This window comes from Chiloscyllium plagiosum, chromosome 30 (assembly GCF_004010195.1).
Source record: "Chiloscyllium plagiosum isolate BGI_BamShark_2017 chromosome 30, ASM401019v2, whole genome shotgun sequence".
Taxonomy (NCBI): Eukaryota; Metazoa; Chordata; class Chondrichthyes; order Orectolobiformes; family Hemiscylliidae; genus Chiloscyllium; species Chiloscyllium plagiosum.
In genome coordinates, this window is record NC_057739.1 from 40,017,467 (window position 1) to 40,029,535 (window position 12,069).

Here is a 12,069-nt window from a genome sequence, read left to right on the forward strand (position 1 = left end):
AGCTCATTGTATTGGCTGTAATGCAACATCACCTATCCTTTGCCAGTGTTTCTGCAGGAATGCTGTCAAGCATGCTTTTCTTCTTTCCACACTGTTGTATAATTCTAAATTATATGCAAAAGAGACACCGACTGGAGGAGAGATGAGGGTATCGTTGAAATGCATGATCTGACTTGCCTTGGTTGCTGTGCTGAGAATGTCCATTCAAGGAAATGATTGGCCATTACTTTGTCCGTGCCAAATCCTCATTCAAGATGGATAGGTTATAGAGTTGGAAAACTGTGTATTTTTCCTGGAGTAATAGACTCAATAATGCAACCAATGGCAAAAGGGAAGGGTTAGAAATGAAACTGAATGTGGCACAGTGGCTCAGTGGTCAGCACTGCTGCCTCTCAGCACCAGGAACCCGGTTCGATTCTGCCTTCGGGTGACTCTCTGTGTAGAATTTGCACATTCTCGCCGTGTCTGTGTGAATTTACTCTGGGTGCTCCAGTTCCCTCCCACAGCCTGAAGATGTGCAGGTTAGGTGGACTGGCCATGCTAAATTGCCCATTATGTCCAGAGATCTGCAAGCTGGGTGGGTTAACCATACAGGGTGACAGGGATAGGGTGGAGGGTGTGGGTTTGGGTGGGCTGCTGTTCAGAGGGTTGATGCGTACTTGATGGACCAAATGGCCTGCTTCCACAATGTAGGGATGCCAAGGCTCTATGAACGTTCTACGTTCATGTAGAGAATGTGATGTGGAAATACGAGAACTTGAGAAATGGTTGCCACTCAGTTGCTTGGACTATGAACCAAGAAAAGCAACCAATCAAAACGTACATATTGCTGAGTTTTACATGATTTCCCTTCAGAGAGCAGGAGACATTCAAAAGAACCTATACCAGATTGGGAAAAGTGAGACACCAGAGTCCCAGAGGACTGCTGTCATGTTAGAGAGCAGGTCACCACGCCTCAGCCGAGGAGAGTGGTTGAGAAGGTGAGACCTTCATGGTAAACTTGGCCACTTGGCCAGTGTGTGAGTTGAACCCATACTGTTGGCATCACTCTGCATCGCCAACTGACCCCTCTGATGTGAAATAATATGCTAGGGATATTCCTAAACTGACAAATAGCCTTGACTACATAGCCAAATACATACTTATACAGTTCAGTCTAAGGATCATTTGCAATCCATGTCTGGATCACAAACTTTCTGTGCATCAATGAAACATCTCTAGACCAGATTCTCATTGCTGAAGCTTTTCTCAGTTTCACAATGCTGATTGGTGGAGACATTGCCATGGAGAATATGCCAGTTAGATGATGACTGATTGACCAACTCAGAGCCAGCTTGCTAACCAATCATCTGGTTTGAGAATGTTGTTCCCCTTTACTTTAGCATTTCTCATGAATGTTCCAGTCAGTAAAGACACAAAGCTCCAACAAAATCTTTCATTAGCAAAACCCAACGTGATGTTAAGAGGCAGAGAGGAGCAGGAAAGGAATTCCAGAGCTTTGGTCTGTACAACTAAAGGAATTGACCCTACTGGGGGGAGGGTAGAATGGGTGGCACATTGGCTCAGTGGTTAGTGCTGCTGCCTCACAGTGCCAGGGACCCAGGTTCAATTCCCGTCTCGGGCAACTGTCTGTGTGGAGTTTGCACATTCTCCCCGTGGTGTCTGCGTGGGTTTCCTCCAGGTGCTCCGGTTTCCGCCCACAGTCCAAAGATGTGCAGGTCAGGGTAGATTGGCCACAGGCAATGCAGGGGCAGGTGGGTCCGAGTGGGATACCATTCAGAGAATTTATGTGGACTTGATGGGCTGAATGGTCTGCCTCCATTCTGTGAAGTATATAGGAGCAGAGGTAAATGAAAACTGCAGCAGCAGATTAATCAAGAGAAGGCCGACAGTGGGTAATGTTACAGAGGTGGAAATAGGTCATCTTAGTGATGGAATGAATACATTATCTTTAGCCCATCTCTGGACCCAAAGTGACACTCAGGCTGTGAACACAGTGGCTTAATCCCAGACTCTTGCCTGGGAGAGGAACATAGCAGTGGGATACTATCATTTCTTGTGCCAGAATAGGTACTGGCATTCTTTGATTTAAGGCACTTGGCAGATGAAGTTCAATGGACAGGCACTTGGCGGATGGATTTCAATGCAGAGAAATGTGAGTGAATGCATTTTGATAGGAGAAACACAGTGAGCCAATGCAGGCTCAATGGTACAACACTGAGGGAAGTATGGGGACAGAGTGATCTCGGAGTTCATGTCCATGATTCTCTTGAAACAGTTGTTAAGAAGACTTGTAGGATCCTTGGATTTATAATCGAGGCATGGAGCATAAAAGCAAGGAGGTAATGCTACACCTTCACAAATCATCGGTCAGACCACATTTGGAGTATTGTGTTCAATTTTAGGCATCTAAATTAAGGACGAAGAGTGTAATGCTGATCAAGCCCTGACGAAGGGCTTATGCCTGAAATGTCAACTCGCCTGCTCCTCAGATGCTGCCTGACCTGCTGTGCTTTTCCAGCACCACACTCTCGACTCTGATCTCCAGCATCTGCAGTCCTCCCTTTCTACCTTATTTAAGGATGGATATTAAAACCCTGAGAGAGTTCAAGGGAGATTTGCTAGGATGATACCAGGAATGAAGGATTTTCGACACAAGGAAAGATGATAGAGATTGGGCTTGTTCTTATTGGAGCAGAGAAGATTACGCGGTGACCTTATTAAGGCGTTCAAAATAATAACAATTTTTGACAAGGTAAAGAAGGATATTCTGTTTCCACTATGTCAGTAACTAGGGGGTCACAAATTCAAGATTGTCAGCAAGTGAGCTAGGAGTGAGATGAGAAGAAACGTCTTTACTCAGAGAGCTGTTGGATTTGGAATGCGCTGCCTGGGAGAACAGTGGAGTTGGATTCCATGGGAGATTTCAAAAGAGAGCTGGATATATTTTTGAAAGTGACGAATTTAAAGAGCTACGTAGATATGGCTTGAGAATTTGAGTGGCTCTTTCAGAAGCCAGTACAAACATGATTGGTCATATAGCCTCATTCTGTGCTGTAAAATTCTCCATCGAACAACGGAGTAACATCAATCAATCCCTCATATTCCCTGTCTAAACTGCTGAGGGATGGGAATCTGAAACAAACATCGAGAATTCTGGAGAAACTCAGCAGGTCTCACAGCATCTCTGGAGAGAGAGAAACAGAGTTAAAATTTTGTATGCGGTCTGACCTGTTATGATGTTTCTCCTCCTTCATAAAACTGGACGATATTCTCAGTAAAAAGATCAAGTCATGATAGTCCAAAGGGACCAGAGGACTGCTCTCTCAATATAGAGAGAGAGAGAGATGACTGATGATAGTTTATCCTGAGAGTCACCATGCCTTTGGCAGGGGAGAGGTTAATAAGGAAAGTCCTATACAGAGCGCTCCCATGCAGCTATCTAATATCTGGCTTGATGCCACATTTTATGTGGTAATGCTCCTACGCAGCACTTTGGGACATATAACTTTTTTTTTACTGATTTGTTATTGTTTGGTTATCCTCCCTCTACATGGTACCATTGAGCCCCTGGAGGTAACAGAGGTATTTGCAGAGGGTACCAGGTAGGAATCTTTGTCATAAATAATTCCTCTGTTGCTGTAGAAGGTTTGGGCCCTAGTCTTTTCTCACAATTGGCTTCAACTTAGTGTAACATATACCATCAGGCAAGTATCAGGGACATTTTATTTGCCCACACAGATCATATAGGAACAGCAGTAATTTATTCAACCCATCAAACCTGTTCTAACACCAGTTAGATCATAGCTGATTTGTACCTTAATCCAATTTGCTCTGTGCCCCGGTTCTGTAAAGTTTGAATCCCATACCAAACTAAAGTCCATCAATCTCAGCTTTGAAATCTCTCAGTTGACTCTTAAACTTAACAGCCCTTAAGGCAGATTTATACTGCCCTGTAATGTGAAGAAACAATTCCTGGTTTCATCCCTGAATGATCCAGATCTCATTCGAAATCCAAACCCTTGATTTCCAGAGTTGCCCATCAAAGGAAATGGTTTGTTGCTGTCTTCGCTACAAACCTCCTAGCCAAACCCAATTAGTTAAACCCTTTATCTCCCATACCCACAGGACTGCAAACCTAAAAAGACTGAAAGAACTGTGGATGCTGGAAATCTGAAACAAAAACAGAAATTGGTGGAAAATCTAAGCAGGTCTGGCAGAGAAATCAGAGTTAATATTTCCGGTCCAGTGACCCTTCTTCAGAACAGTCTTGTGAACTACAAACCAAATCTGTGTGCCCTGTCCTTAATGTTCAGTCCATTGTACCCAAGCATCATTCTGGTCTCAAAAGTCAATATGTCCTTCCTGAGGTTTAGTGCTAAACATAAGACTCCAAATGGAGATCAAACCAAAGCTTTTGTACCATAATTTCCACATCTTTAGTCACTGTGCCTTCTTCTGATAAAGACTAATATTTCATTGATACTCCACAACCACCTGATGAAGGAGCAGTGCTATGAAAGCTAGTGCTTCTAAATAAACCTGTTGGATTATAACTTGGTGTTGTGATTTTTAACTTTGTACACCCCAGTCTATTACTGGCATTTCCAAATCGCTATTTCGTCAGGTTTTTTTGGTAAGTTTTGCACCAAACACCAATGGACTGCAGAGAGATTCGAGGCTAATAGCTTCTCACCGAAGATAATGTTTCATCCAGAGAGCACATGACAGAACAATGAAGATGCAACAGGCACAAGGAATTGCCAAATGCTCACATAATTGCTGAACGCACCTTGATAAATGGCAAGATAAAAACAAGCCATTGAACAAACATATCCTTCCGTCACACTTTCTCTCTCACTTAAGTATCAAAATGTTCCAGCAAAGTAGATTGTGTGGAACTCCTGACAGTCAGTTGGTGAAGGAAGAGACCAAGATGAAATAACTACACAGATGTCAGTATCCCGTCACCAAGTCACCCTTTATTTACATGTGCACAGTACAGTGGCTCTGGCCAGCCAGCTCAGAGTCAGTCCCTGAACTGAGGAGATTCTAAATTCCCTGTTCATATCTGTCAGCCAGGGCTCCCTGTTTGGCCCAGGTGAGCAACCCCAATCAAGGATCTTGTAGTCAATGAGATCCACCTGGTTCCAATCACTACACAAAACTAGATGTTAATTGCAATACATTTATTCAGAAGTCACACAATACTAGGTTAAAGCCCAACAGGTTTATTTGAAATCACAAGCTTTTGGAATGCTGCTCCTTTATCAAGCTAACTTCAAATAGTGGAACTCATGATGACAGAGATTGGTTGTTTTCAAGATATAGTTCTCAGGGCTAAAGGGATTAAAGGAGATGGGCGTAAGCAGGAATAGGGGACTGAATTGGATGATCAGCCATGATCACAGTGAATGGTGGAGCAGGCTTGAAGGGCCGAATGGCCTATTCCGGATCTGATTTTCCAAGCTCTCCCCCCCTCCCCCCTCCTCCCAAAAACCTTGTCAAACCAAGAAGAAGCCAGATTTAATAGAAAGTCACTATAACAAGATGCCCAGAAACAGAACCAGAGAGTAGTTACGAAGCCAGAAATTGCTGGAAAAGCTCAGCATCGGTGGAGAGAAATCAGAGTGAACGTTTTGGGTCGAGTGAACTTTCCTCAGAACTGCACATAGAACAGTTACAATGCAGAAGGTGGCCATTCAGCCCATCGAGTCTGATGCTGGCTCTCCGCCAGACCAATTAATCTCCTCCTACCTCCCTGTCTTTTCTCTGTCGCCTGGCGAATTCTCTCACATCAGAAGCATTGTTAATGTTTCTGCTGCATCACACCCTCTCTGGAGTAGTTTCCAGATCCCGAATACTCACTGCATGCTAAACATTTGGTACATGTTAACTTTGGGGGTTTTATGTTGAATGCTTGAAATCAGTGCCCTTCAGTTCTCAATCCTTTCACCGTTGGGAGCCATTCCTTCCTATCTCCTCTGTCCAGACTTTATGATCCTTCTGAAACTAGAACGAATGACATTTCCTCTTGGTTGAGAATAAACCAGCATATATCTTGAGGTGAAGGTGGTGGCTTGTGTCCTTCTGATTTGATGATTGTTCTAAGTGGTGGGGCTTATCTGACTGTGACCACACTGATGTGTCGAACCCTTGTGCCTTCTCTCCCTTCCAGGCACAGTCGCTATGGATCTACAGAACACAGAGTGCCGCTCATCCAGTGGGGCCACCTTGACCTTGCCTTCGGAAAACGGAGCAGGAAGTAGGAGGCCCAGCATCGGGCCCGTCCTGGAGATCGCCGACACCACTGTCATCTTACCATGTGACCTACTAAGTGATCAGTCAGAGGACGAGGCCAACCCATCTGATGATGACAGCTTACCTGCCCCTGAGTGAGTAACCACCCTCAGTGATGATCCTCAACAAGTAACAGCAGTGCTGAAGGGTGATAGGTTTGCCCTGAAGGCATTGCTGTTTATATCAGTGTTCAGTACTTGAGTCATGAATGGGTGAAAGATTCGTTGGAACAACAGACCATTTCATAAAAACCTTGTATAGCAAATGTTGGAACCCTTAGCGGTATCAACATACAACGGGATCCAGGTGTACAGGTCCATGGTTCCCAGAAAGTGGCAACACAAGTGCATAAGGTGGTCATGAAGGCATATAACACACCTGCCTTCATGACAATTGGCAAGTCAGGTTACAGCTGTACAGAACTTTAGTTGGGCCACATTCAGAATACTGTGTACAGTTCTGGTTGCCACTCTACCAGAAGGATGTGGAGGGTTGGAGAGGGTACGGAAACACTTGACCAGGATTATACCTGGTTTGGAGGGTATCAGTTATGGGGAGAGATTGGACAAACTCGGTTTGTTTTCACTTGAACGTTGAAGGATGAGAAAAGTTTAAAAAATTATGAGAGGCACGGATTGAATGGCTAGTTGGAGAATTTTCCCCCAGGGTAGAAATGTCAATTACTAGGGGGCATAGGCTTAAAGTAAAAGGAGATAAGTTTAAAGGAGATGTGAGAGGCAAGTTTTTTACACAGAAGGTGGTAAATACTTGGAATATGCTGCCAGAGGAGGTGGTAGAAATAGATACAATAGCAATGTTACAAATGTTTGAGAAGATTTGTACCTCAGGTTGATGATAAGTGTGTAAGTTAGCTCACTGAGCTGGAAGGTTTGTTTTCAGACGTTTCATCTCCATACTAGGTAACATTGTCAGTGAGAGTCTCCGTTGAAGCGCTGGTGGTATGTTACCTAGTCATGGTGGCTAAACATCTGAAAACAAACCTTCCAGCTCAGTGAGCTAGCTTACATACTTACAATAGCAATGTTTAAGAGGCATCTCGACAAGTGTATGAATAGGTGGGGAATAGAGAGATACGGATTGTGTAGTGGCAAAAGGTCTTTAGTTCAGAAAGGCATCATGTGTCAGCACAGTCTTAGGGGGCTGAAAGGCCTGTTCCTATACTGTACTGTTCTTTGTTCTTGAACTTTGGCTGAATGCTGTCATCCAGTTTAAGGGCTTAGGTAGCACGAATCACAAACTTTCTCTAGGACACCTGAGATCAGAGTGTTTTTAACTGTTCTCCTGGAATAACAATTTATTTCCCCAAGCATGCCTTTGTGTGAGCACCTCTTGACTCCATGCCCAACCTAAGGTTGAAGAATATGTCTCAGTGGCCTGTGTGCTTTTGTCTTTTCAGAATGATAATCTCCACTGTGCTCTCATTATAGCCTGCAGCTGTATAATAAGTGAGGGCATCGACTAAACAGGGAATAGAATTGTGTCAATGTTAACTGACATGAAGTGTGCGTGCATTCGATCACAATGCAGTGTTCAAGTTTGAAGGTGCTTCTTAACCTGTAATGACCAGGTGAGGAAGGGGAATCAACTACCTTCTTCTGAACCCGCCCTCTCAGTTGGTCACATCAAATACTACTTATTTTTAAGCAACTAACAGGCTTCATTAAAAATAGAGTTCACTTGAAGGTGAACGAATCATTTACCAAGAGGTTTTTTTTTAATCTAAAGAAAGAAATATTTTACTATCTACTAACCTCAAGAAAAAAAAATCAAAACATGACATCAAACACGCACATGGTCACAGGTTAAGAACGAGAGAATCTTTGGCAGGCAGGGAGAATTAAGGTTAATTGTCTTCGTTTCTGAATCTGTGACAGCTGTTCTTTAATAATGGATTTTTATCTTTGGTTTGTGTCACATCTGTAGTATTTTTGTTTCTTAGTAAATGACTGTTTTCCCAAGTCGCTTTTTAGCAACAATATTCTGAGATGATGAGAGCAACACTCAGGGACAGACAGAGTTTCTGCTCTTATTATCATAAATTAATTTTACCTTCTGTCTACACTGCTGCTTAACAGCAGCTGTTGAAATACAGTTCAGTGTGTATTACAGAGTCTAGCTCCATTTTCTTTACAATCTGGCAATTTGGCAAGCAAACCATCCATCTCCCAGTCTGTGAAATTATCCTACACATCAGAATTAAGCAGGAGATGTGAATTTCTTGAAGCTGTTTCAGTAGCTTGATTTGATGTCTTTGGATAAAATAGTACTTTCAGTGAGGATGTTCACATTTGATAGTATGTATTTACTGTTATTGTAACCATTTGTTGTGCCAATGGCCAACTGAACCACATTTGTGTAGCAAGTTGCTCATCCTGTATCATATCTCTTCCATTCCATCATCTGCATTTCCGTTGCAAAATATTTTATCTGGTAAACACAAGTAGCTATGATGGAAATAAAATCACAAAACATCAGAAAGTAACCTGAGCTGAAAGAAAACAAGGTCACGTTAAACAGCATAAACCCCTGAGTGATCAGAGGAGAAATCTTCAAGGATCTTTCTTTCATTCAAGCTACAAATACTCCTACAATGTTGCAAAGTTAACCGTTGTTTAATTAGTCATTGTGCTAATAATGTAAGAGGAACACAATTGGAAAACTATGTTGATAAGTGCATAAGCATTTTGCTCATTTGAACTAATTATTTTATTTTTGCTGAATCAAAATGGTGCTAATCATCAACACAAATCTGCTATCTTATCAAATGTCTTGTGCTGTTGTTTGGGAGAACTGTTGCCATAGGTGCCACAGTCCTTGTGCCATCTTCACATATCTACTGTAGCTCTCTACAGCCACTGTATGATATGCAGCAGCAGCTACATTCTGGGTTGATCTGTCTTTCTACTGCCTCTACTTTACTCTCTGGAAGAGACCTGTGTAGTTGTTCAACTCCGATGAAATTGCGAAAATACTGACATGTTCTTTTCTGAATGTCACTTGTTGGACACTTGCGATGACCTTCATGGGGTGAATAACATTTCTTATTTTGACTAAAATGAAAAGAGCTGAGTAAAGAGTTGAGTCTGTGAGTTGAGACAAGGTCAGACTGAGAGCGAGCAGTACATTAATGCGTGACTCAGCCACCATGATACAGACTGGGAAATTGTGACTGAAAACTTGTGAGCAAGATGCATGAAGTTTCCTGCAATAACTCTTCAGAGGCCGGTGTCCTGACATCAGTCACCCTTTATTTACAAATGCATAAACTTTGACAATGCGCTGCCTCTCACTGAATCAGGCATTCAGGGACACTATCCCTGACATTCATACTTTTATGTCAGCCCGAATGGGGCTGTTAGATTAGATTAGATTAGATTAGATTTCCCTACAGTGTGGAAACAGGCCCTTCGGCCCAACAAGTCCACACTGCCCGTCCGAGAATAACCAACCCAGACCCGTATCCCTCTGACTAATGCACCTAACACTATGGGCAATCTAGCACGGCCAATTCACCTGACCTGCACATCTTTGGACATTAGATTAGATTAGATTACTTTACAGTGTGGGAACAGGCCCTTCGGCCCAACAAGTCCACACCGACCCACCGAAGCGCACCCACCCAGACCCATTCCCCTACATTTACCCCTGCACCTAACACTACAGGCAATTTAGCGTGGCTAATTCACCTAATCTGCACATTTTTGGAGTGTGGGAGGAAACTGGAGCACCCGGAGGAAACCCACGCAGACACGGGGAGAATGTGCAAACTCCACACAGTCAGTCGCCTGAGGCGGGAATTGAACCTGGGTTTCTGGTGCTGTGAGGCAGCAGTGCTAACCACTGTGTCACCGTGCCACCCTGGTTCAATCAGGGAACTCATATTCTACAATGTCCACCTAGCTGACCTCATTACAATCACTGCATTATCTCTAAGACCTGACTGTGATGTGACTTGGAAGCTCACCGTCAAGAATGAACTGCTGAGAAGCTGTTCACAAGGAAAGCACACCAACTAGCAAGAAGCATCTGTCCGATGGAATCCCTGCAATATTGATAATTAACTCCTAGATTGCAAGATGTAATCCTGCTTGGTGCTTTCTTTTTCCTTCGAAGGCCAGTGCCCACCCAGCGATGTGAGATGCAATTTGGCAAGCAGCTTGGTACAACTTCCCAGTTGCTGCAAATGGTGGTTAGAAATGCAGTTTCTTTACTGCCTCTTTGTTGTTTTATTCATTCACGGGGTGAGGGCGTCACTGGCTGGGCCAGAATTAATTGCCCATTCCTAATTGCCCAGAGGGTAGTCAAGAGTCAACCAGATTGCTGTGGGTCTGGAGTCCCATGTAGGCCAGACCGGGTAGGGATGGCAGTTTCCTTCCCTAAAGGACATTAGTGAAGCAGAAGGGTTTTTCTAATAATGGATTCAAGGTCATCATTAGACTATTACTAAATTTAAAAATATGTAATTAAGGGAAATTGGAGGTGGTGTTTGATTGGGTGCACCTCAAGACCAGGTGGGGTACCAATTTCAGGCTTCTGACTCAGAGGTTAGGGCACTGCCAATGTGCCACATAAGCCCCTATGTAAATATACATTCATTGAGCCAACCCAACTCACCCTTTATTAATGCATGATCGGTAATCCTAGTCCCATGATATCTCAGGCACCCCTGCCAGAATTATTAGATGTTAACATTCAGCAGCAGGGAATTCTGAAGAATTCCGCACCCTCTGAATGAAGAACTTTGGAACATATCAATAGGAGTAAGTCATTCAGCCATTGAGCCTGTTCTGCCATTTAATATGATCTTGGCTGATTGAACAGTTCTGAGCCTTTTCCCTACACTATCCCATTATCCTATCCACCATTGATATTCAACCTCTACTTTGAATACACTCAAAACCTTATGTCTGTTTTCACTGGGGAAAATACAAGCAAAGTAATCATTTAGCTTCTCTGCCATTTCTCCCTTACTCACTATACATTTTCCTGGCACTGTTTTAAATGGACTCACATGTGTCTTAGCAACACATTTCCTGGATCAGGGCAAACCGATCCACTTGTGAAAGAGTCAAGAAGCAGCTGGCAAAGTTTTAAGATGTTTTGCAAAAGAAAGGTGCGAGATGAGAAAAGGTTTTCTCTCAGTGAGTAGCTAGGGTCTGGAATGCACTGCCTGAACATGCGATGGAGACGGGATCAATTGAGGTGTTCAAGGGGGCATTGGATGGTTATTTAAATAGAGCAATGTGCAACAGTTATGGGGAAAAGGCAGGAGATTGATTGGATTCCCTACAGTGTGAGAATGGGCCACTTAGCCGAACAAGTCCACACCAACCCTCTGAAGAGTAATCACCCAGACCCATTTTCCTTCGACTAATGCACCTAACACTGGTGCAATTTAGCATGGCCAATTCACTTGACCTACACATCTTTGGACTGTGGAAGGAAACCGGAGCACCCGGAGGAAACCCTGAGATGTCACCAAGTTTAAATGCTGGGACAGCCAGTGTAGACATGATCAGCTGAATGGCCTCCTTCTGACCAGAACAATTCTGTGATTTAGTGCTTTACATGATCACTGCTTTGTCTCAAAATGTTTTACAGTCAGTGAATTCCTTTCAAGTGACTGTCATGACGTAGGAAACACAACAACTTTACACATAGCAAGCGTTCAAAATCAGCAATGTGATAAACAGCTAAAAAATAAGAAGTTTTTGTGATGTCACTTCAGGGATAATTATGGGAAAGGAT

At 43.3% G+C, this 12,069-nt stretch overlaps 1 protein-coding gene across 5 annotated transcripts in view; it reads left to right on the plus strand.

The window, feature by feature from the left end:
* kcnt1b (potassium sodium-activated channel subfamily T member 1b) overlaps positions 1-12,069 on the plus strand; it is a 416,882-nt gene that overhangs the window by 338,635 nt on the left and 66,178 nt on the right. For all 5 annotated transcript variants that reach the window (XR_006316044.1, XR_006316045.1, XM_043720458.1 and 2 more), the window contains one exon: positions 6,179-6,395. Coding sequence is in view for 3 of the 5 variants with exons in the window: in XM_043720458.1 (XP_043576393.1) it covers positions 6,179-6,395 (217 nt within the window). In the remaining 2 variants the exon portion in view is untranslated. The remainder of the gene's footprint in view (positions 1-6,178; positions 6,396-12,069) is intronic.